This window comes from Protomyctophum parallelum, assembly GCF_964188405.1.
Source record: "Protomyctophum parallelum genome assembly, chromosome: 22".
In the NCBI taxonomy this organism is placed as follows: Eukaryota; Metazoa; Chordata; class Actinopteri; order Myctophiformes; family Myctophidae; genus Protomyctophum; species Protomyctophum parallelum.
Genome location: NC_139714.1, coordinates 3,386,791 through 3,412,549, shown reverse-complemented (window position 1 = coordinate 3,412,549; position 25,759 = coordinate 3,386,791). Strand labels below are relative to the sequence as shown.

The window sequence follows — 25,759 nt, the reverse complement described above, 5'->3', positions numbered from 1 at the left end:
TATTCAAACTTTTGTTACACTTAACAAATGTAACCGTATATACTTTGTTGACCGGGGTTCCTCCTGGAGCCTATACTTTGTCCCCTCCTTCCTACACACCTAATAAATAGCCAATCGGCTGTAAGCTTCCACCTTGTCTATTTCCACAGAATGTTCACCCATTATGCTATAGGGTTCATGTAGACCTTATCACAATTATTTGAGATGATCCCAATTATTTTGCATGCTACAATTGGTTTCCATGTTGATGTTCATATATATTCTAACATTAAAATAACGCATCACACCGCGACACATTGTGAGCTTGTAGATCAGCTATTTCCACCATTTTTTTCATTTTTTTCATTTTGTCATATCTGCATTCTGCACTGTGCGACTTTAAAGCCTGAAAGTAAAATAAATGTAATTAATGTACAGTATATATACAGCATAGGGCCTATAGTGTTCAACGACAAAAACACAATTGAATCGTTAATCGCAATTATTTGTGTGACAATGAATCGTTGTGTAAAATGTCATAATCGTGACAGCCCTAGGTTCATGTGGCGAGGGACATAAGAGCCGGTGTCTTGCTAGTGGCGATGCATGCCTCCCCTCCCCTAAGAGAGCTTTCCCTCATTAAAAGCAGCAAGGATGCAAGCATGTAAAAAGGGCATACTGTACTCAGTCTTTCCCCTTTGGAAACATCCTGAAGTCCTGTCCTCTTGAGCTCACCCCACACATCAGCACTGTGTCTCGGAGTGTCATCACACAGCTTCCTGGAAGAATTCTGCAGAAATTCTTAGTGGTGCAGGCTCATCATCATGGTGCTGGGTCATTGCTGTAGAAATGACATGTGGATTATTGCTGTACAGTAGTGCGTCCCATGGATGCAGTGGCCGTTGGTTTATTGCGTCCCTTACTTATATAGTGCATTTTGGGACGTAAAGCGCACTGTATTTTCATCTGTGAGTTAAAGAGAACCTTATGTACCCCGGCCCTACCCCACCCCCCCTTCTCTTCCTTTTTATTTCTCTCTCTCCTAACCTCACGCTTTTAGCCGCATGTAAGATGCTGTTAGCAGTCTGTTTAGCATGTAAGGTCTGGCAGAAGTTTTTGACCTGTGTGGGTGTGTGTGTGAGACAGCTAATTAGTCTGGAGGTCCTGAGGTGAGCCTTCCAACTGTGTGAACCTGACCACCCTACTGTACACACGCAGCAGGGGGGCATTCCCTTTATTGCATCGCAAACAAGACCAGTAACAATGATAGTCCACACTGCTGAAGCATTCACTCCAGAGAACTGTCTTAATTCCACGTTTTTTGGTCTGGAGTGAAACTTGTGAGGTCTAAAGTTAATGTGTGTGCGTGTGCGGACTGTGCGCGTGTGCCTTCCTCTGTGCCCCGAGGCCAGCTCTCACATACTTTTGGGTTTGTCACTTTTCTAGTGCTAAGAGCTGACATCAGGCAATTACAGCCAAGTGGCAACAGAGAGACTGTTGCTATGGCGATGCTTCTTCACCCTCCTCTCGTCCTCCCTGGCAATCTACCTAGCCTCTCATCCCTACCTCTCACTCTCTGCACGCATGCACACATACACACAAGCACACATGCACACTGTCTCTTATGCCTCCCTGGCTATATCACTGTATGCTCTGTTGGTGGTGCTGCAGTGCTGCGTTTGGTCTCTCTGTCTCTCTCTCATATGTACAGTGTATGCAGATACCGTATACATACCCATGGGTCAGGGGAACATAGTATATTGGTCATTTATAAAGCCATTCTTGGTGACCTGCCGTCTTACATTTCGTCCAAATTCGACTTGGTCCAAAATGGTCTCAACCTCAGTTCAAATGCTTTGCTACGGTGTGTAGTACCAGCATTCAAATCCGAGGGGGGTAAAAAATGTCTGGCCTTCTTTGGCCCTTGGTCGTGGAACGACCTACAGTCCAGACTAAAATTGGCTTTGGAAGTTCCCTTGAGAAGTTTCAAAAGGATCATCTTAGATCTACAGTCCAACATCTTGTAGATCTGCTATTTTTGAAAAATCGTGAAAAACTCATTGAATATATATTCTTTCAGAACATTTTTAACTCAAATCTTTGCTTCTGGGGGGAGGGGGGGGTCCTTGGAACTACATATTTTCAGATGGGGGTCCGCAGTCCGCAGCCAAATACAGATATTTCTGGGGGTCCTTGACATGAAAAAGGTTGAGCACCACTGACAGAAAACTGTTAGGATTTAGAAGACTTTTTTTTTTAAATCGACCTCAGGCCAAAATGGGTCAAGGAATCATGTCAAACATGGATTAAAGCGCCGGAGTGTCTAGGCACAAGGAAAGCAAAACGCAGAGTGAAAAGAAATCGCAGACCCTTCACAGTTCACAGGACTCCTTCAGGAAGGCGAGGCGGGTAACCATTTCAGCTAAACCTTTTTTTGTGTCCATGCAAAGTGCAAGTCAAAATCCAATTCAACAATAACACACTCCATTGTAAAAATTGATGGAGCTCAGCATGTGTCAAAGTGGCCCACAGTAAGACCCTTAACCCCCAATAGTGATAGCTTCTGCGGCCTCCCGCTGAGGGACCATCGTGACTATAGACATCTGGGGTGTCTGCATTTCCGGTGCCATTACAAGAGAGGCAAGCTTCCGCGTGCAGAACAGAAGGGGATGTTCGGTCGGACAATCAGAGGCAGGTGGGGGGCGGGTCTTTTCATAATCCAGGATGCGTTCGGACTAGACGCACTGGTGTGCCCTCTGGTCGATTTTTGTCGACTAAAACTAAGACGAAAAATGTTCGTTGACTACCTTTTTTCACTGACGAAAAATAAATGAAAACTAAGCTATGACTAAAACTAAGACGAAATGTATTGACAATTTCGTCAACAGATAAAAACTAGACTAAAATGCTAGGAAGGGACTAGTGAACAAGAGATCCAGTATAAGTCATTTTACACTTGGTTGCATGCTGAAAATAGCAGATCTACATGCACACACTGCGACGCATTGTGTGCTTGTAGATCTGCTATTTTCAGCAAGTGTAAAATCAGACATTACGACGGCATCAAGGGCCGCCAAAATACATTTTAGTCGACTAAATCAACTGTAGATTTAGTCGACTAACATCTTATGACATTTAGTCGACTAAAACTAGACTAACCCTAAAACATTCCAGGTGACTAAAATGTGATTAAAACTAAATGAAAACTATTCAAGAGACTATGGCCCTCATTTATCAATTGAGTGTAAAATCTGCCCAAATCCGAGTGTAGGTTTTGTAGTACACCCACGTCGCCACGGCATTTATAAAGTGATCGCAAACAGCTGATCCTTCCTTAATTTAGTTCCGACGTTGATGTGATGGCTGAAATCTATCTGGCATGCCCTATGAAATCAAGCCTCGCCCTTGTTTTCGCGACATGAACAACTGCAGTACAACCTTGGAAACCATAGTTACATGACGAAAACAAGTTAATAAAAACGTTTCCCCCTTGCCTTGCTGCCCGGCCCACTTCACCCCCCCTCATACACACACACAGACGCATGCACGCACACGCAACTTGCAAGCAACTGTCCCTGTGTGTTGTTAGTTGTATATACAATTATTAAAGTGTTTATTCATTTAATTTACAACAAGATTAGTGAACGAAAACCTGAACCTGTCATTCTGTGAAGCATTAATTAAATAACATTGCTCACGTCATTGGAATGAGTTTGGACACGCACAGCCCATGACAAATGCTGTTTTGCAAATGTCTTCATCTCCTCCTCCGCTCCTGTTCTGTCTGTTTCTGTCACTGTCGTGACCTGCATGCACGTTTATGACATTACTATTAGACTGCCTCCCTGCGCAGCCTAAACTGGTGGTAGGCTATAGTGGTGTTGGGCTCAGGCTGGCTGGGTTAGCCTACCTATAGATGCGGATGCGGTCCCCACTTGCGCTGGCTCGGCAGTCACATTTCTTGGCATTCGAGCGCGTCGGGTTTATTAACTTAATTAAAAGGACGAGACGTAACGCGAGAAAGACATGGCTGTAGATTGCAGTAGGGCAAAGCCTACGGCAGCTCCCGACCAGACGTGATTTTTGTCCTGGCACACGTTCAATTTCAAGGTTTTGCGGAAATGGTAAATTTCGGCGTGCACCCATATTTTGGTGTACGCAGAGTTGATAAATGAGGGCCTATGACTAGAAAAAAAATCTAAATTTGCTGCCAAAAACAACACTTGTTTATTCTAACACACCCTAGATCCTCCCGACAAGTCCTGGAAAAGACACGCTGCCAGTAGTCACTTTGAGTGGCAGCGTGCCTTCTAAAATTCTGCCTTCCCTGCGATACAGGTCTCTTCAAGGAAGTGCAGTGGCAAATGAGGTATAGGTTTTTATAATCCATCATCGTGATCATCTGAGCAGCCATTTCCTGGGTGAAGCCGAAACTGTATTCACCACTCTGGATTAATAAAGGTCTTTCTTATACTGCCTACTACACTTCCATGCTACGCCAGCTACGGCACCATGACAATCCTGTTACACGGCCAGCCGATGTATGACAGGCTTACCATCAGCATTTGCAAAATGTAATGGCTGCCCACAAAGTGAGAGTGGCCATGTAATTCAATTTAACTCACACCTAATGCTACATTTGAAGACACCACCATGTGAGAAATGACAATTTCACAGTTGTGGGAACTTGAGAAGCGCAGAATGCGGCATTAGTCAAGATACTGTAACGTTACAGTGTTTTTTTTTTCTGTGGAAGGCTCACCAAAGTTTGACCATTCAAAATTCATCAAGTTCATTTTCAATTAATTGTAAAGGTCTGCACAGATCCGGGGGGATTTTTTTTTTTACACTACAGTTAAGCGGGCCAAATGCAGCCCACGGAGCGCTCCCTAGAGGCCCTTGCAACATTTTTTTTGAGAGAGAGAGCTAATGAAAGTTACAGGTATGGTGTGTGCGATATGAAGTGTGAGATTATCATAATGACAGTAATCCTTTATCATATTCTAGCATATTCAAGGACTTTTGGAGAGAAATGAGACCCAGTCGTTTGTGTGTGTGTGTGTGTGTGTGTGTGTGTGTTTCCAGCTGGTGCTCGTTGACACTCATTAATCTTTGCACTGTCAAATATGTTATATTTGCACTGTCAAATATGTCTACATCTAGCATATACTTGTATAGACATATATTACCCTGTGCTCATACTGTGCACACATGTATTACATAAGTCTTTGTGTTTGAACACAAAATGCATTTTGAGAACCCACAAATTATCGTGCACACGCTTGCGGGAAGTTGCGGCCCCCCACAAACAATAGTTCTACAGTTGTGGCCCCCGGCCTCATCTAGTTTAATACCCCTGCTATACATGGTCTTTCACCTTTTGAGCAGTACTGTGTCCCCTTCTCCGCTGAGAAGGTGATCATCTCGTTGAACTATGAAAGGTCAGATTGTTTTATGAAAATAGGCTGCAGGGCCAGGGCACGCAACACACTGATTATATTGTATCATGGTGATGTCGCACTAGCCTTGCGTTGCGTTACTAATATACCACTGCGCTGCACTGAGGGTGGATGAAGTCTGGCTGCGCCAGGCTAACGTCACTCAGAGAGAGAGAAAGAGAGAGAGAGAGAGAGAGAGAGAGAGAGTCAGTCAGTCTTGCCTGATTTCTTTGCGTTTCGTCTTACCACGGTATAAATTGTGTCAGAGCTGCTCTACAGGCTGACAACGCGTCTCATCTGTGATCTTGTACATCGCATAATGTTATCTTATCTGCATGACATGACACAAGATAATCCAGCCTCTAGGCTTGAACTTGTGGCATCATGTGGCACTGATATGGCATTATGATTAAATATATTCCGGACGCAACACTGCACATCGGACCATACATTTGTCGTTTAATAAATTGATTGCAGCTGCATTTGATGAGAGACATAGCAGCTACATCTCTCATCAATGCAAACGGCAAAGCAATTATGTTTCATCGGCTACACAGGGAAGGAATACGCGTGTGTGTGTGTGTGTGTGTGTGTGTGTGTGTGTGTGTGTGTGTGTGTGTGTGTGTGTGTGTGTGTGTGTGTGTGTGTGTGTGTGTGTGTGTGTGTGTGTGTGTGTGTGTGTGTGTGTGTGTGTGTGTGTGTGTGTGTGTGTGTGTGTGTGTGTGTGTGTGTGTGTGTGTGTGTGTGTGTGTGTGTGTGTGTGTGTGTGTCGCCCCTCTCTTGCATGTTTTTCTCCCTGCACTGTTCCAATACAGTACTGTGATCCAGATAGATATAAAAAATGATCTGAGGGTTCAGATTGGATATTTGACCACTCATAGATCAGGGGATCATCCTCACTGCTGCTGCTCCACTCAATTTCGTTCTGCGAAAACATTGCAACTATTCACATCGCACTCGGTGTGCAAGGTTGTTTTGTGTGCCGATTTCGGATCTGCAAAACACACGAAAAAACGCGCTCTGTGTGCAAACTCCTTAAGTCCCTTATTCCTTTGCATAATATGGTGACAGCAGTGCTTTAAACAGCAAAATATAATTAGATGAGGAGAACAACGTAGAAAAACCTTGTTACAAGCTCAAGTTCAAAAGTGCTTTGCCATTAGCGGGAGTGCAGGCAGAATAGAGAGGGGGAGACAAGTGTGAATAGAACAATGGAAGTGCAGTCTGTGCGTGCGTGCTTGTGCAGATGTGTGTTTGGGTTTCTGTACGCGCCTCGTTTAATTCGGGCTGGCGCACTGCGGTTAAATTTTTTATAACTGAGGTGCAGCCAAATATACAGTATAGACAGTCTGATACTTCCAATGTGAACAAGTGGCCAATTGACCTCCGCCAGGGACACTCGCATCGATGATGTTTTCAACGGGTCGGGCCTTAAAGCTGTCATCCTGGTGATTACAGCACTGTTTCGTTAAATAACAAAGCGCACAGAGCTACAGAGTGGCAGAATAAATCCCATTGTTTGTCACGGCAGAAATTACATTATTGCATTGAGCAAGGTTACATAATGTTCTTATTCACAGCATGATGGAGTACCAATAATACTACTTAACATTGTCTGGTGCAGTAGCATCAAACTGTCTGTCTGTGTCTGCTCCCGATTCCCAAGCTGTGGCCCGGTGTCCACTGGTGAGCCGTGATTATATTGAAAGTGGGCCCCAGATAATTGTCAAAACGCAACAACGACCAGTAAGACGCCTGATGGCGAGAAGCGTCCACGCATCCGCCTGGGTAACCACAGGATGCTGGGCGACTGCTGGTATGCGTTGTGCATCTCTGGCACATTAAAGTCCGCAAGGCAGGGGTTGACACTCAGGTCTCAGAGGCACTTGTACAGGTCAAGTTCTATTTGGCCGAAATGTAAAATTAAATTTGTGTTAAATCCAATCAATAACTGCCGTGTGGTGACCTCGGCTATTAAAATGCTAGCATTATTTGTTCTTTCATGTATAACAACATCTCGGTCAAAACTCACTTGCAATCAGTGGTCTTTGAGTCTGCAATATTGAGATCGGTATTGGACCCAAAAATCGGGCATGGGCCAGCCTCTAATCCTTGTAATATCCCAAAGCAAACCTGAAACCCTAAGCTCTGAAAGGCCTGCACCACCACCACCACCACAGAGCAACTGAACTGTAACTTTTGCTGTACTTTAGTAAAGTTGTCTTTTGAGAAAGTGTCAGCTAGGCTTCTGTTAACCTCAGTGGAATTCATCATTTTGCGTAATACATGACGGATCTAACAAGAGAAAGTCATTTTGTAGTACATGCGCCTCTCTTGCGTCTCTCTCTCTCTCTCTCTCTCTCTCTCTCTCTCACTCACTCACTCACACACTCTCTCACTCTCACTCTCACTCTCACTCTCACACACACACACACACACACACACACACACACACACACACACACACACACACACACACACACACACACACACACACACACACACACACACAAACACGTACGTTTGGTGTCCTCACCAAGTCATCTGGGTCCATCCATCAGACCCTCTGAGCAGGTATAATACACAGGGGTGGAGTGGTGGTTATCTTTTTACAAGACTGCCATTACTTTACGGGCTGTCTGCTTCACGGCGCCATGGCTTTGTCCTTTAGATGAGTTACGGTGTCCACAACACACTCTCAGCACTCAAGGTTTATAGAATGGGGCTTTAACTTTTTAACACACCCCACGATAAAGGTGTCAGTCCAGTGGAGAGGGTGGCGTTTTGCAGGGCTTGGCCGGCACGCCGGGCTTACATACAAAGCAACAATATACCGTTGACTGCACAAGGTGGACCGTAAAGATGAGTAGATGACCTGGGTTTTTGCCGCGGACGTCTCTACTTTACAACATTGGTGATTATGTTTTAGTGCTGGGAGAAGCCCAACATGACTTGTGTCCAATGGTTGTGGAATGGGGCCCACTTTACTGACCATATTTTTGGTTGGGACTCGGGACCCATTTTTATGGGTTACGATGAGTAAACACAACTTATTTTTCGCCTTTGTTAACTACATTTAAAATATTGTAAAAAATCGCCGAAAAAAATTAAAAAATAACAAGTGGTTCTGTTGATCACTCTAGCTAGCATGTCCAAGCTTTTCCTTATTACTGTGTGAGAGTGCAATCCCCCAATCCACTAAGCAACTCAAAGCAAGGGTGAATACCAAACACTTTTGGAGGCCGCAACTCAAACATTTAGCTGTGTTGCTCATTCCACGAACGTCCGATCCTTACAAGCTATACATCGTTGTAAAAGTGACTAATCAACGATTAAACTGATATACAATACAATACCAATTGTTTTTTTTAAATTAAATTAAAGTGGAGAAATAATGGACCAAAGTTAAGTTTCCAAATGTTTTGTGCTGAGTTTATATTCCAAAGACGGTCGTGCTCTAATGCCTCCGCTCTTCACTGACAGATATGTCAGTGAAGAGCGGAGGCATTAGAGCACGTTAGCAATACCTAACATCAACAGTCTCAACAGCCTGTAGCTTTGAGAATAAGATTGAATTCAGTACTTTGAGAGGCTGTGGGACTAGATAAATGGATTTTCGCTTGGTGCTTTTTATACGTGAGCTACCTCTTAACACTGGATCCACTTCTAATTTTACTGACAGAACTCCTGATATTAAACCAGAGGCCTGTGGAGATTGAGTTGTCTTTTGGGATTGTGTGTGTGTTCGTTCTATGATCAAAAGCATAGACTGATAAGGGATTGTTTATACGGTTCAGGGCTTAGCTGTTTGTTTCAGGTTTGAGTTCAAATCGGACTGAGATAATTGCGAATGCAGTGAGCACTAACTATAGAAGCTGGCCTAAAATGTCTGTCTGTCTGTGTGTCTGTCTGTGTGTGTGTCACGCTGAGCACTAACTATAGAAGCTAGCCTAAAATATCTGTCTGTGTGTGTGTGTGTGTGTGTCACACTGTAACACCACCTGCCTAATTGTTGTTATTGCAATCTACGAGCTGCGTTCGCTTCCCGTGATCGCACGTCTTACTTGTTAGGGTGAAAACAGTTGAGAACCTGTCTTCCAGTGCATCTGATGTGGTTATTATTTAGTCATAAGCTCTTAATAATTATAAAAAAATACAAACCTCACTTTCTACTTTATTCTTCAAGAATAGCATAAATAGACAATCTACAATGTGCCACAACCCATTGTGAGCTTGTAGATTAGCTATTGTTTGCTACCCGACACGGAATGTACAGTATATGTATGTATGTAATGTATGCAATGTATGTATTTATTATCTATCAGGGATGCACCGAAAGGAGAATTCTTGGCCGAAACTGAATACCAAACAGTTGGCCGAATACCGAATATGATTAATATTATATATCTTTTTTCCTGCCATTGCTGTCATGGCCGTACCTTAAAGCTACCTGATTTATGGCAATATAAATGGTTATGGCAAAACTTAACTTAAATAATAATCACTATTATGCGTCCATAAAACATTTAATCAGCTCTTTTGAATGAATGAATGAATTAAATGTCTTATATCCATACATATTGTAGTAGTTCATTCCAATTCGAGCCAGCAAGTTTAGTTTTTCCCATTAAGGAATACCGCATTGGCAAATGTATTTTGGGGTTCTACTGTTTTAGTGACAGTTATAGAAACTTTTCTTTTTTTTTCTTTTTTTTACCCAACATTGCCCATGAAGCGCACAGGAAAATACGAGTTGAGTAAAATTCACCATGTCATGGCTTTCTCTTTAATTTATTCCAGAACAGCCAGGGCCTGACTGTCTCATTCATAATGCATGACATAACACACCCTGGAGAGACAAATATGTTTTCCGGGAAACAAGCTAACTCTGCAATGAAACGACATCTGCAATTTAACCAGTATGTCTGCTAAATAGACGTCTGTCTGTCTGTCTGTCTCTTTCTCTCTGTCTTTTCTGCTGCTTAAATTGATCTTACTTGTCTTTATGAATAGATCTTTTTGTTGCCATCGGGCATAAGCCTTGCCTCCTTGTCTGTCTTCTGTGTTTCATCTGTTTTTGTTTGTTCCTGAATGCCCTATTCCATAACTTGTATGACGGTGTTTTGCAAAAGTTACATATTTAATAGCCTCATATGCCATGCAGTGTTTTGTGAAAATATTTAAATGGCACCTGACAGAATCGTGTCTGGGAATAATTATAACAATAATAAATAACCAAAATAAGTATCAATAAGCTTTAGTAATTACCATGGATCAATTGGAAGCTTTTATCCCATTTCTAACAAATGTCCAGTTTGGACAGCTTTTTTTACCCATTGTCATTGAGATAGCAGGTTCCTACTGTTTATGCACTCCAGGAATTACATGCCTTAGCTGTCGGGCAGAAACTATCTTTATATTTTAACTTTCTCCATTTGTATTTAGCATTTCTCTGTCAATTCAATTCAAAGGGTCTTGATTGGCATGGGCAACATTGGTTCACAAATTCACATTGAGATCAACTCAGGAAATAGAAATTGATCTGATCTGAACTATGTCCAATATAACATTTGTTTTTTAGAATGTTTGATCACACCCCACCCAGTGACCATATGGAACCAAGCAAATGTTTGTCCTTTCCCTGTTGACGGACGCACGCACGCACGCACAGTCGCACACACAAGTTTGCACTGATGTGTACACAGGTTCTTCTGCCGCAAACTTGTCCTGTAGTGTGCTGTGTTCAACCAGTGGGGGGGACAGTATGGACACCTTTTTGGAGGTCAAAGTGTGCATTAACTAGCCTTGCATCCCCCAAACCCCCACCCCCGTGCCCCCTACTCACCCCCTACGGTGAGATTAATGCCAAGCAGGGGAAATGTACCACATATTTTAATTAAGCCAGAGCTCCGCAAGATCCATCGTCTCATTTCCGCTGTCGGCAGCGCAAATGAGGGTTCAAAAGGTTTAGGGGACGAGAGACACCTTCGGCTCGCTCGTTTGGGGCTGTAATGAATGGACCCTGCACCTCCGTATTAAGGTTTCACCCCCAAAGCCTGGCGCAGTGTTAACCACCTTCAAACCTGTTGTGTTTTTGTGTCATTATTAGGGGACAATTCAAAACATTTCAGCCACAATCTTTCCAATGTCTTTCATCACAAGTGGCAGATCTGTAAGCTCACATCTTGTAAAGTAGTGAGCTTGTAGTCGTACGACCCGTAAAGTAGGGCTTGCCAGGTTCCCGCTGCTGTGCCGTTTTGACTGTTCAGTCTGTCTCATGACTGTCCAGTCTGTCTCATGACTGTCCAGTCTGTCTCATGACTGTTCAGTCTGTCTCATGACTGTCCAGTCTGTCTCATGGCTGTCCAGTCTGTCTCATGGCTGTCCAGTCTGTCTCATGGCTGTCCAGTCTGTCTCATGGCTGTCCAGTCTGTCTCATGACTGTTCAGTCTGTCTCATGGCTGTCCAGTCTGTCTCATGACTGTTCAGTCTGTCTCATGGCTGTCCAGTCTGTCTCATGGCTGTCCAGTCTGTCTCATGGCTGTCCAGTCTGTCTCATGGCTGTTCAGTCTGTCTCATGACTGGCCAGTCTGTCTGTCATGGCTGTCCAGTCTGTCTCATGACTGTCCAGTCGGTCTCATGGCTGTCCAGTCTGTCTCATTGGCTGTTCCGTGGATGTCTTTGCAAGCACTTCTACCTGGACTGCACACCGCACGCACACAGACAACGGACTCGTCCCTCCCTTTGTTTGATGTACAGGGGAGAGAAGTAAAGTCAAAGAACCTCTATAATTCCTCGTTTCACGGTGTCCGTCATATCCCTGAGAGAGTTGTTCCATCAAACGAGACTCGCTGTAGCCCAAGGGTTAATTGAACAATGAGATAGCACAACGTTCTGCCTCCCGACCAAACCAACAGAGCTGCGCTACGCACTAGATCACTCTATTGGATTTCTATGTAATTAAAGTCACCGGGGACACGGTAGGAGTGTGTGTGTGTGTGTGTGTGTGTGTCCGTCCGCGTGCGTTATATAGTAGCCATGGTGAATGAATTGCGGCTCCCATCAGCCCGAACATCCCTAATGCGTTTCACTCAATTTAGCCAATGGACTTAGCCCGTTGCTGCTTAGCAAGGCCGGGCTATTTCCTATTCTGCTATCTGTCATGACCCTCTCCGTTGCATTCGCCTTGAGGAACAACCACAGGCAGAGTCATTTGGCAGTGCTAATCAATACCACTCACTCTCTGCACGGAGGACTTATCAACCGCCCACCCCCGCCCGTCCTGTTGAATGCTGATTGCTGATTCTAAACTCGAAATAGGCTGAAACAGACAGCATGGCCATTGCACGTGGATAATGGATGCGCTGGCGTTTTGCGGGTATAGTGGTACCTGCTTCACAGGCACACACTGCTGAAAGCGTCCCAACTATACGTCTTGAAATCGCTCGGTTGGCGAGGTCGCACTCTACTCCATATTTCCACTTTTTGCAACGCTTTTTGGAAACTTATATATATATTTTTGGATAAGGAAACCACATTGTGTGAAGTGCAACTGTGTTCAGCAGTTTTGCAGTGCATTTGATTCAGCAAGTCAAGCGGTGCACTATTGTAGTTTTTGGGTTTTAAAGTAGGGAGATATTTTGACAGTTTATTTTGACAGGCCCAGCATGGCTTACGGTTATTGTGGTGGGGGATTTGTGGTGCAATTTTATCTGATGAGAGTCTGTTCCACAGATAAATATTGTGGAAATATTTTCACAATTGTTGTGTGTTTTGTGTACTCTGGTTTTTGTGTCGTTCACAGGGTGTAGGTCGGGGGTGCCAATCGGGTGCATTGGGAGCACCTGGCCAGTGTTCACAGTATGCCTTATAAAAGTCCGTCCGTCCGTCCCCCCCCCCCCGATGGCAGCAACACTGTAGATTTAGTTTAGTCTTTGAGCACTACTTCTCTAACCTGACTCTGCCAGATGGGGGCGGTATTGGGTAACCATGTTCCCCAACACAGCATCCATCTGAGATCGCTCAGGGGATTGAGCTAACACCAAACCGCTCCCGGTTCGAACCAATCAGCGTGAGCTAAGGGCGGGATATGTGCGAAACCGGATGTCTGGGGAACATGGTTACTCAATATGATTGGTTGTGTTTGCACGCCCACACGGTGATAGACGGTCCCATCCAATCATCTACCAAGTATCTTGAAAAAAAGGAACAGCCCCGTCATCGAATTGGCTCCCAAGATCCCAGATCCCAATAAGCTGTGAAACAAAGTGTAGCAAGCTTCTTGGATCTGGCAGCGTCAGGTTACTACTTCTCTCCCACTGCTTTCAACCTGTGGTCCCCTTTCCGCAGGTCTTTGAGGCGGTTTTGGGGAATCCCCAGCTAAATGATTGATAGTTATGAACCAAATTGACCCTTGCTGATTTGTAGCTCAGATATTGTACAAGTGCGTTTTTACACTCGGCATCAAGTGGGAATTGCTGTATGTATCCTTCTACAAAACGAGCATCTGATAGGTTTTAGGTTGTACATGTGAAGGAGGGCCATGTATACGCCAGGGGAGAAGGAAATCAACGTCCCCCCCATTCACCCCCATCATTCCTACACTTTATGTATACTCGCTGCATGCACTCTCGCTGCGAGCCCACTTTGCTCCTCCACTCTGCTCCTCGCAAATTACAAATTGCGACATAATCATTTCCGAGTCAAGCTGGAGTGACCAAGTGTGAGTGAGCAAGTGGCCGACATTTGGGAATACTTATACTTATTGCTATATATAGCTCAAATCTAAATGACACATGATGCTTTCCCGGTTTGAATGAGTTATGCCTTTCCCATAGTAGTCTAGTTATCGCAGCAGCTCCAGATAAAACTCTGCCATCTACGTTATCAACCTTTTTTTCTTTTTTTTATATAATTTTTATGTACAAATGGAACGAAATGGACCCATTAGGGTCCATTTGGTTCCATTTGTACACTCTGAGTTAAATTAACTTGATTATACAATATACACTGGGGTCCTAGACATAGAAATGCCATTAAATGGGGGACTGTAGCCTAAATCAGGTCAAACCTGGGCGTCTTTGAAATGAAAATGGTTGATAATCTCTGATACAGCCGTAAAATCTTCTCTTATGGGGCTCCCTGGCATATCATTTCTAATGGGGGTCAACAGGCTAATGAGTGTCAATTTGGGGGTCCTTGATATGAAAAAGTTTGAGAACCACTAGTGTACGAGACAGTTGTACAGCCATTGGCCGTTGAATCCCATTCGAGCTCTCCAAAAGCATAGGGTGGGGTGCAGCCCCGCATCCCACCCTATGTATGCATTTCTGAATTATGCAAGTGGACGTAATTCTGAAGCACCCCGACAGCGCTAAGCTGTATTTTCTCTCGTCTTTTATAGACCTGAAGGGAGCTACTCAACGGCTGATTTAAAAGTTTAATTTGCAGCCCTGTATTTTACTTTATAAGCAGCTCGCTCATCTGAACTCCCTGTGGGGCGGGGTGCATGGGGCCGTCCGTTGATGCGCAGAGAGGAGAGAGAGAGGGTTGAAGGGGAAGAGAGAGACTGAGACAGAGAGGAGAGAGAGGGAGAGAGAGAGAGAGAGAGAGAGAGAGAGACTGAGACAGAGAGGAGAGAGAGAGGGTTGAAGGGGAAGAGAGAGACTGAGACAGAGAGGAGAGAGAGAGGGTTGAAGGGGAAGAGAGACTGAGACAGAGAGGAGAGAGAGGGTTGAAGGGGAAGAGAGAGACTGAGAAAGAGAGAGAGAGAGAGAGAGAGAGAGAGAGAGACTGAGACAGAGAGGAGAGAGAGAGGGTTGAAGGGGAAGAGAGAGACTGAGACAGAGAGGAGAGAGAGAGGGTTGAAGGGGAAGAGAGAGACTGAGACAGAGAGGAGAGAGAGAGGGTTGAAGGGGAAGAGAGAGACTGAGACAGAGAGGAGAGAGAGAGGGTTGAAGGGGAAGAGAGAGACTGAGACAGAGAGGAGAGAGAGAGGGTTGAAGGGGAAGAGAGAGGGTTGAAGGGGAAGAGAGAGACTCGCACACACGGCGGTGATTCTCAAAGTGGGTTCCGGGCCCACCCCAGGGGTCCTTGAGTGGGTTCCAGGGGTCCCCAGTAAAACGAGGCTGCTTCTAAATCAGTAGTTCTCATACTTTTTTCCCCCTTTGACAAGCATGTCATAAGCATGTCACAAGCTTGTACATCTTCTATTTTTTTAATAGCTAATGCAAAAAATCTAAAATTACACAGATGCGTTCCCGGTTTATAGCACCACAATCAGTTCAAACTACTTTAACCTTATATAATTTTTGTATATATTTTTAAAACTTTTAAACTACTCATATCTTGTATGTGTGGCTCTGGCACAACATTCTTTCAGATGGTGCTCCACTGCCAAATACATGGTAATTTGGGGTTTCCTTGCCATGAAAAGGTTTGAGAACCACCCACCAGTGGTGACATGCATGAATGCATCAAGGCAGAGACAGAACAATGTGAATGCTGTCCAATACCGAAACACACAGAGAGAGCCAGGACAAAAACGAAGATGGATACAAAAAGGGTCAATTGATAGAAGCAGAGCACTAGTAGCAGCAGAGAGAAAGAGTACAGATCAACTTTAGAGTCCTTAACTCTAAAGAGAGTAGAAATCTACCCAATGGACCCGCATGGGTCCATTTAGCTCCATTTGTACTCTCTTCAGAGTGCAATTATAACTAAGAATTTTCACTCAGAGTGGAGGTGCTCAACACGCCACACTCGTGATTAATGTACGGCGTGCGGCTGATTTCTCTGTGGACATAATTATTGTACCTCCCTTCAAGTTAGACACCTCATCCCCTCAAACACACCTCGGCTGGCCTCTGCCACACCAGAGCCGTAAAAGAAAAGAGTTGCGACGCGCTTTGATCTCGCCGCAAAGCAGTGTGCTATGGGCTATAGTTCCAAACATTGTAACTATCCCATTGAGATAGAATGAGCACTTCCGAGTTCCGCATTCAATGTTAGTCAACGCTAGTGTCGTCACTCATACTAGATCACGCTGTGCTGCACGTTGAAAAGTTATTCGTTCTTTCCCCTGACTTTTTACTTGTCGCAATGTCCTGATAGTCTAGATGGAGTGGGGGTCCACGCACATAGGGTTAATTATTTAATGCCACCGTAATACTTTTCGTGCAAAATTAATACTTGGAATGGATTCAGAATCATGAACAACCCCTAGTTTGACACGTTACATGCTACTTATAGCATTCTGAAATTTGGAAAATGTTGCCTTATATAGGTTGTTAATGGTATGGTCACATATATGTCAATAACTGGCATTAAGCTACTGAATTGGAAGATGTATCATACCAAAATATAAACTAGAGACATGTAGGAATACATGTAGGTGGTACCAAAATCTGTCTCGGCCCCTGGACTATTTTACATGTCACAGATTACCAAGGAGGTCAGGCAGGACAACGACGAAGTTATGGTGTGTCTGGCGTTCTAAAGGTTATTAGAACAGCAAAATGGATGATTATGAACTGCACAGCTATACCAATGTACAGTGTTGTAGTGCTACTTTTAGAAGTGGGAGAGAGCCCCATAACACACGTGTGCACAATCATTTCAATTAAAACAGGCATAATATGAAAACATTGTGACAGAGCACCTTAACCAATATGAAAGCTTTACATGTGTTATGATAGCATTACAATGTGAATTACATCAATCAAGTACTAGTCTTGTGTTGCCAGACTGTTGCCTCTCGCAATTTTCAAATGCTTCCATCATACAGTCTGGAGCAACGGAAGCTCTATCATAAATGATAAAGCGGACTGCGGAAGTGGAGGCTCCTCCCTACTTCTGCTTCGTCTTTATAGTTGCGCAAATCAATCCTAATATAAATAGCAATCACCTAAGCATTATATAGCTTGCTGCTTAGCAGAGAAAAAAAAGTTAAGATATTTTAAAATATATTTTCGTGAACGGAAATGCAGCTTCCTTACTCAGATTTTGGGAGGTGTAATTCCAGACTATATAGCATTCGGAGATTGTGGAATATAGTTGTCTGGCTACGCAAGACTAATCGAGTACCAACCACGGTGCATCTGTCAATGTGTTTGTCACATCCATATTACATAGCCTATTATATGAGTTAATTGAAGGAAGTTTACATATTTTTGCTGCTGCTATGCATGTCATCCAATCACGCAGAGCATGTTGTCCGAGTGAATATCATAGAATAATGGAGATTTTTGTCTGAATACACGTTTGTTTTGCCAGAGCTAAAGTTAATCTAAGTTAAAGCAGCTGGACCCTCTACTGATAAGACAGAATGTAGCATGTTTATTCTGCTGCTTTTATTTTCCATGGCAAGTAAACTGCTGCAGAATTAATTTATTGCTGATTGCTGAATGGGGTTTGACCAGAGCATATTTCATTTCACTAGGCTATCAAACACTCACAAGATCGTCAGTCAGATGAGGGGATTAATCTTACAACTTTGTAAAAGCATTACCCTTAGCTTGGGTCATTCATTTTTCTCTCAACTTTTTTCATGAATAAAATCCAAGGACACAAAGTTTAATTGTGCCTGACGAGCTTCAGATCTCATCTCCAATAGTTTAGGAGAGATCCTATAGCCTGAAGGCGAAGAGACAGTCAGCTGAGTCAGCAGTTCTATTGGTTGTCCTTGGTTGTTAGGGCAGTGTCTCAACCAATCTGTGGACAGGCTTTGCCTCGCCTTGTCCGCTGCAGGTTGTGGTGAGAGTTTTGTGTCAATGAAAACAAACTAAATCAATTGACCAAAACCCAAGTCCTATTTTTAGAAGCGAGGGGACGCCGCTCCCCCTCCACTACACCCCTGCCGATGCAGATTTGGGAACGGAATTGTATCTCAGTGGAACACTGCTCTTGATAGGCATTTCATTTAACGTATGGATGTCCTGTTGTCTATCTGTTATGATGCAAAACTATGCAACACGAACACATTTATACAGTCATACGGACAATAGTCTATGCCCTCTACCAACACATGCATCTATAGGGACTTCTAGAAGTGAGATTAGTTGATAGAACAGCAGTGAGAACAGCTGCAAAACATACATATGCCTACTGCTTTGAAAACCACTCACCACCACACATTTACTGCCTGAGTACATTTTTCCTTACCTGGAAGAGTCGTGGAAATGTGTGCAAATCTTTGAATATAATTATATTCTTTCACAGCAAACGTTTTTAACTCATATCTTATCTTTGCTTCTGGGGGTCCCGACCCCGGAACAACATATTTTCAGATTGGTGTCTGCGGCCAAATACATATAATTTCTGGGGTCCTTGACATGAAACAGTTTGAGAACCACTAACAGAAATATTTAGAAGATAATGTAGAATCTGGTCTTGGGTCTAAATGGGTTATAATGGCCATATTCTCTGTGATCATTGCTCTGATCAACGCAATATAGGACTGGATTTGAACATCTATTGTGTAAAATTGTCAATTCATATTTTATTATTTATATTGTTTTTGTGTTTCTTGTCCTTTGCAGATGAACTACGGAAACTGAGCTGGTCAGGCATCCCGCGACAGGTTCGGCCAATCACATGGAAGCTTCTGTCGGTAAGTTGAAGAAGCATGCATGCACAGATGTTCCAATGACACATGATGTGGACAATGAATGTAGGACTGACTCAAGTCAGATTTTATTATAGCCCAATATCACAAATCATGTCCCAAAGTGTAAAATAAAAAACAAGCAATAATAATAATAAGTGTGGCTCGGGTAAAGTGGCTGCTTGGGAACTGAAATGTTCCCTGTTCGATCCCGGGCTCCCCCAGAAGAGTTAGTAGTACTACTAATACAAAATTATAAATAAAATAATCCAATCCAATCCCTTTCCTTTCCCCTCCCGCAGCGTTTTTGCGAAAATGACAGATATTGACCCACAGATATGGCGATTGGCGAGGCGAGCACAAACTGATGCAAGGTGGAGCCTTTCATCATAATATTTAAATATTAAAACGGCAAAAGTAAACAAATGTGTGGCTCCACATCAGCTATCCAACGTCATTTAACTTTGCATTTGTTCAATATGTTGATAAGATGATAGGATTGTCTGAGGGAACATTTTTGAAACATCTGGTGTGTTTCATGTGTGCTGCGGCTGCTGACCTTGTTAAACACTATGTAATTAATGTTCACTGCATTAACGTCAAGTTCCATATGTTGCCCACAATGCCCACGTAATGTTACAGTAGGCTACCTACAGGCTTATTTGCTTACAAAGATGCTTAGTTGTAGCCTATACTCCGTTGTGCGCTGTGCATCATTGATTATGTGTCCAAAATAACAGATCTGCAAGCTGTCAACACACCATGAAACGTCTGTCTGTTTTTTGGGTAGCCGACGCATGTTACGCATTGGGTTTGATTGATGTAAACCGTAAACTTACAGTATTAGATAATAGCCTAAGTTGTTACCTTTCGGACGGAGACACTACTTGGACATAACACCGTTACTTCAGTGTTAACCTACTTCAGAGACATTTAGGCCATTCACTCCTGTCCTGGAAATGGAACCATGAGAACGTTGAAACTGTAACAGCCAACGTGAGTAGTACATTGTGCCTTTCCTCCTGAAACTCGCTGTGGTGACTGTGAACATCGGGGAATGTCGGTGGTTGAGCGTTCTCGTTACACAGCAGTGCGCAATTGTCATTGATTTGATATATTATAGATAGACACAAGGAGCCTAAATGAATGTTTGTATGAAATTATTTAGCTATACTATTCTGATAAGCATTTTTTATTTCGGGTTGGGTGTGTAAATCATCACAGCTGTATTTCAGCCTTTAGAGCCTTGGGCTATGTCATATAAATAAATGATTACATTAATTAAACCCGGATAATCTTTTTTTTTATTTTTTACTGAGACTAGAGACTCGACTCGTGGCTAAAGACTCGAAACTCGACTCGTACTCGGCCCCAAATACTCTAGATTCGACTCGGACTCGGCCCCAAAGACTCTAGACTCGACTCGGACTCGAGCTCTTAGACTCGTGGGCATCTCTGTCATGTTCTTTCTCCCAAATTCCGTCCTTGTATGATTTATGGCAACCAGTAAAGTCTGTTGTTGGTGTGCATTCTTTCCCTCCTTTATACAACTTCAATAGGGAGAAAATTAATTGCGAAGCAGACATAATTTATTCATGAAGAGCGCTGTGTTTACTCATTAAGCCATTGTTGCGGTTTACAGCTCATAGTCTGCTGAGAGTGGCTTCTTGAACGCCACGACTTTCTTATTAATTACCACACTAGCTAATGTGCAGCAGATAAAGCATCATTAAAGGAAGGTTTGTGCGTACAGTGTGTGGTGTTTGGTCTGGGTGAAGTGGTTTGATTAACTTACTGTATGATTCAGCACTTTTGTAGGTTCAGAATCGAGTGTCAGTGTTCCGCAGAGGTGTTTGAGGCCGCAAGGCAGGCAAGCTGTGTATGCGTGTGTGAATGAGTATGTTGTGATGGTAACTTCCTTAGTGCACAAGTCTGTGTGAGCACAAAACTTTTCTAGCAGTGCAGACGTTTGTGGCCTCAGGGTACCGGTGTGAGTGATGGCTGCTGGACTATGGGGAGGAGACAGCAGAGAGAGGAGGGGAGGGGGGTGTAATAAGAGCAAGGCGGAGAGACAGAGAGAGGGAAGTCGAGCAAGAAAGAAGTGAAGCTCACTTGTCCTCAAAAAACTAAACTGCAAAGTATTGTTAATGTGTGCAGCAAGGTTGCAGGCATAGCCCTTAACCACTTCTGCCCTATTTTGTACAGTGTCGCGCACAAGTAGTCATTGATATCATTATATATATTTATTGAATCGATGCATTCAATCAATGGGATATTATTGTGATTACTTTTTTTATATTATTGTCCATTTTCTGTGTAATTGTGATGTTATTGTTGGCTGTACTACAGATTGCTCCAAACCTTGAAGCTTCAATCCGTCAAAGAAAGAAAGGCCAATTCACCATCTGTGAATCGTGGACCTGCTAATCAGTTGTCTGACAACTTGTGCAAAGTAACAAAGTGCATTTATTCATGTACTGAACATTTCCTCTCAGATGTAGTGGAGTATAAAGGATCTCCATGAAGCTTGTCAACATACTGAAGCACGATAAATCTGAAACATTTATTTATTTATTGTTTGCTTTAAGCACAGAAAAAGTACAAAAACCATGGCACTCCATCTCTAAGTGCGACGGAACAACAACATCGGCCTGTCGCCTCTAGCTTAAAGAAACACAGGGAAAAGTGACGAATGGGTTCTTAACATTTTAACAGCCAGCATAATAAAATGTCACTCACGCTGGAGGTTGATGCATCTTCAACATTTAATTCAGTTATTCTTTATTCATTAATTTTTTTGTCTGTAGCTTGTTCACGTTCACACATCCTCAACTAAATACAACTGTGTTAACTCCTCACACAAATGTGGATCCACTTTTGCAGTGTTTTGCAGTACCCCCCAGCTATGGGATAACGTTCCATATCTGTGGGGTATATACGTACACGTAGCTGGCAGAAAAGAATACTGATCACGATACAAACAATAGTTAGAAGAGGAAAAAAAATGTCAGGTGAATATATATTTTCTACACTGGGGAAACACATTTCCCTGGTGTGTCTCCTGCTCCAGACTTGAATTTGGGCATTTTTGGGGAAGTTTCAGCCTCAAACGGCAGAATCTTAGTTTCTGAACCAAACAGCCCTCCAGGCTATGGGACGGAAGTCCGCTCATGCATGATCACATGCAGTGTCGTTTGTAAACAAAGTGACAGAGAGACAGCAGCAAAGCCAGGGGATTTATTTCTAACCTATATACATATTTTAGCGTGATGATCAAGTTTAAAACGAGTAATACACTGTGGATGTCATCTTGAATGAGATTAAAAACGGAGTAGTTTGTAATCAAAAGCACCTGTGTTTGGAGGATGATGCAGCAATGGGAATCAAAACGGGTTTTTGGCATCCGTTGTTACATACTGTATACCCATATGATGACCACGGATATGGTCTAAAAGTGTGAAACACCTTTAAGCACTTAAGCCCTCTATAATTAGTCATATGAGAAATGACTAAAGATTGTCTCTAAATTTGCACCCAGAATAGGACTGCAGGGTCAATGTGGTTAAGACCTTCCGTAGTAGAGTGTACTGGGGATGGCGAGGGCTCTCGTCCTCCACTGAAGTATCCAATCACACCTGCCTCAAATCCTTTTTCAACAGGGGGAATAGGTGAGGAGGACCTCTGAAAATTACTCTCTCGCACACACACACACACACACACAAGCACACGCACGCACACAGACTGACTGACTCCCCCAAGCCAAACGCTGTATTCCATAAACCTTGCCGTCACCTAATAAAGCTTCACTCCAGTAGCGTCCCCCATGCCCTTGTGCTGCTCACCAGGCGTGCTGCAACATATTTGATGTTCATCCCTGCTGGGCTGGGCCAGCGTTGTCCACCTCCCCTCCCCTCCCCTCCCCTCTTCCTCCACCCCCTCCTTCTCCTCCCCAACAACAGAGGAAAAGGAGCTTCCTCCCCCCGGGCAGCGCGGATGATGCGAGCTAAGTAGAGTAGTCGACAAATTACTCAACCCCGGCCCACAGTACTCGAGTCAAGGTTCTCCAGGGCAAAGCTTTATTTTTTAGAAATACTTAGGGCTTAAGTGGTTAATTCTTAATGTATGTTTTTCCTTTCTAGAAATTTGGTCAAAAGTACAATGCCGTTTTCCTTTTTTGTGGAATAATTGTGTGTGTGTGTGTGTGTGTGTGTGTGTGTGTGTGTGTGTGTGTGTGTGTGTGTGTGTGTGTGTGTGTGTGTGTGTGTGTGTGTGTGTGTGTGTGTGTGTGTGTGTGTGTGTGTGTGTGTGTGTGTGTGTGTGTTAGAGATGCTCCAATCAGGTTTTTTGGGGTTGATCACTGGAAGCAGTATCTGCCGATATTGTATATATAATACAGAACAACTCCATAACGAGGACTATCAGAATATAGAGCTATATTTAACACACTTTAATCCCTTAAAGGTGTAGTGAAATTAACACTTTTTGACCATATCTGTGGTCATCATATGGGCATACAGTACCTAAGAATGGATGCCAAAAAAATGGGCAAATTCTCATTTTTGTGTGTTTTTAATCATCAAAAAAATCAAAAGTCCATACAAATATTTTTTTAATTACTTCCTGAAAATGAAAACGTGCTGCGTGATGACGTGTCGAGGCCCATATCAATACAAGCCAATAAAAAACAAGCTCACCAGTTTGATTCCCATGCTTCATTGTCCTCCTCCACAGCTGGTTTTGATTAAAGAACTACTCAGTTTTTAATCTCATTCAAGATGACATCCAGACAATGTATTACTCGTTTTAAACTTAATCATCACGCTAAAATATGTATATACCGGTAGGTTGTGTAGGTTAGAAATAATCCCCTGGCTTTGCCCCACGTCTCTCTGTCACTTTGTTTACAAAGGAAACTGCACGTGCAGGAAGTCACAGACTGTGAGACTCCATAGCCTGGAGGGATGCGACACTGATTAGTTCAGAAACTTCAGAGCCAGCTTTTCAAACTGAAACTTCAAAATAAAATGCCCACCATTTCCGTTTCCCTACACCGTTAAATCACTCATCTTTAAGTGTAGTGCTTCCTTAACTGCCCACCACTCCTGCGAACGCTCCTCCCTGCGTTAATATTGACCTACTTGCTCCCGCTAGGGACATTTGCTTTCAGCTCAAGTGTCTTGCTCAAGGACACTTCGACCACTCATATTCGACACATTGCTGGCCAGCTGGCCTGGAATGGTATCTGGAGGACAACTGGGGACTGCTGTGGTTCCCCAGGCAGGCTCTCTCACCATTTAGCTACGCAGCCCCAACAGTGTGCGGTGCTGACTGCGCACCACTGTCTGCCTCATTAGTAGATATGGCATAATATAAGTTAATAATATAAGTTAACCACATGAGTCATGAACCCTAGCATCCATATTCTGGCCAAGTAAAAAAAAAAAAGAGATTTGGTGTAAAAAGGAGTATGCCATCGATAGACCCCTGGGCCTGGGGTACTCTAGTCAGTTAAGTATATTTAGGTCGAAAAATGGGTGAGGGCCTGGAGGGTCAGAGAGAAGTTATTACCGGTACCTTCATTGAAAAACGCACGCACACACGCACGTTCCAATCCCCACCCTCCACGGAAACAATAATTTTGTTGGAGCGTAACACCATTCGTATTTCATTTATTTTAAAGAGCACACCGCTTTCGAGCCTGAAGGGGAAAAGGGGTGGGGGGGGGGGGCTGGAAAAATAAAGAAATGGAAGTATTTTCCTTTCCCCTCTGTGAATGAGCATGTGCCCGTGGCACTATGTACATTCACTAATGGAGTGTGGCGGTTAAATGTTCACTTGTGAGGGAGAAAGGAGAAAACTAACTGGCTGTGGAGTATTGATGGGTCTAGCAGTGGATCCCAACCTTTTGGATGTCAAGTACCACCAAATTGATAGGCTATACGTCAGACCGCTGACCCGTATTTGATTACATTTATTTGCAGGGATCCCCATGTGATAAGATTTAGTTATGACCAAGGTTTCTATTTTTCTTCTATTCCTTTGGCTGACCAAATTCTGTTTAATACATTGTTTTTGGACTACTTAACTAAAATATTACCAAAATGATATTACCCATGATACAGAATTTCTGTGTATATTTATTTTTCTCTGCTTGCCAGAGTAGACATTTTCAGCCTGGAATTAGATTTTATTGAATAATAATCTAATGAAATCAGTGCCAACCACTGCTTTGCACTGTATCCAATTTTGATGGAGTGAAACAAGGAGAAAAAAAAAAAAAAAAAACACAAGTCCCTCCAAAGTGAAGTATCACTTTCAAGTTTCACATGGTGGGAGACCAGGGGCATGTTGATACTGCCAGACTTGGGATCAGTGATGGATGAGGATGCCAAGAGGTAATGGAAGAAAAGTTAATGGAAGGAATGTGATTCCTGTGCTACACTCATTGTCTGACTCCAAGTGCGTGTGCTGTGTGTGTACAATTGTACACCAGCATGCATTGGCCATTTTGTGCCTGAGCTGAAATTCATGCACACGTGTGTCTCCGTCTGTGTGCAATATACAGTATGTGTGTACGTGTGTGCACTCAGACATGACATCGAATGGGTTTTCGACCACCGTTCTTACAGTATCGAGCAGCATTGATCAAAGCGAAGGTGTCGAGTGGAAGTATAACGCAGTAGGAGCTTGTTGAAATCCCAGGGAGGGGAAGAGTCGAAAGAGAATGCAGGAGAAGCAC

At 43.3% G+C, this 25,759-nt stretch overlaps 1 protein-coding gene across 1 annotated transcript in view; it reads left to right on the top strand.

The window, feature by feature from the left end:
* Positions 1 to 25,759, top strand: part of tbc1d22a (TBC1 domain family, member 22a) — a gene marked incomplete at its 3' end in the record, with an annotated part of 129,229 nt that overhangs the window by 23,232 nt on the left and 80,238 nt on the right. Inside the window, exon 6 of the mRNA XM_083758008.1 lies at positions 18,956 to 19,026. Coding sequence (XP_083614134.1) covers positions 18,956 to 19,026 — 71 coding nt within the window. The remainder of the gene's footprint in view (positions 1 to 18,955; positions 19,027 to 25,759) is intronic.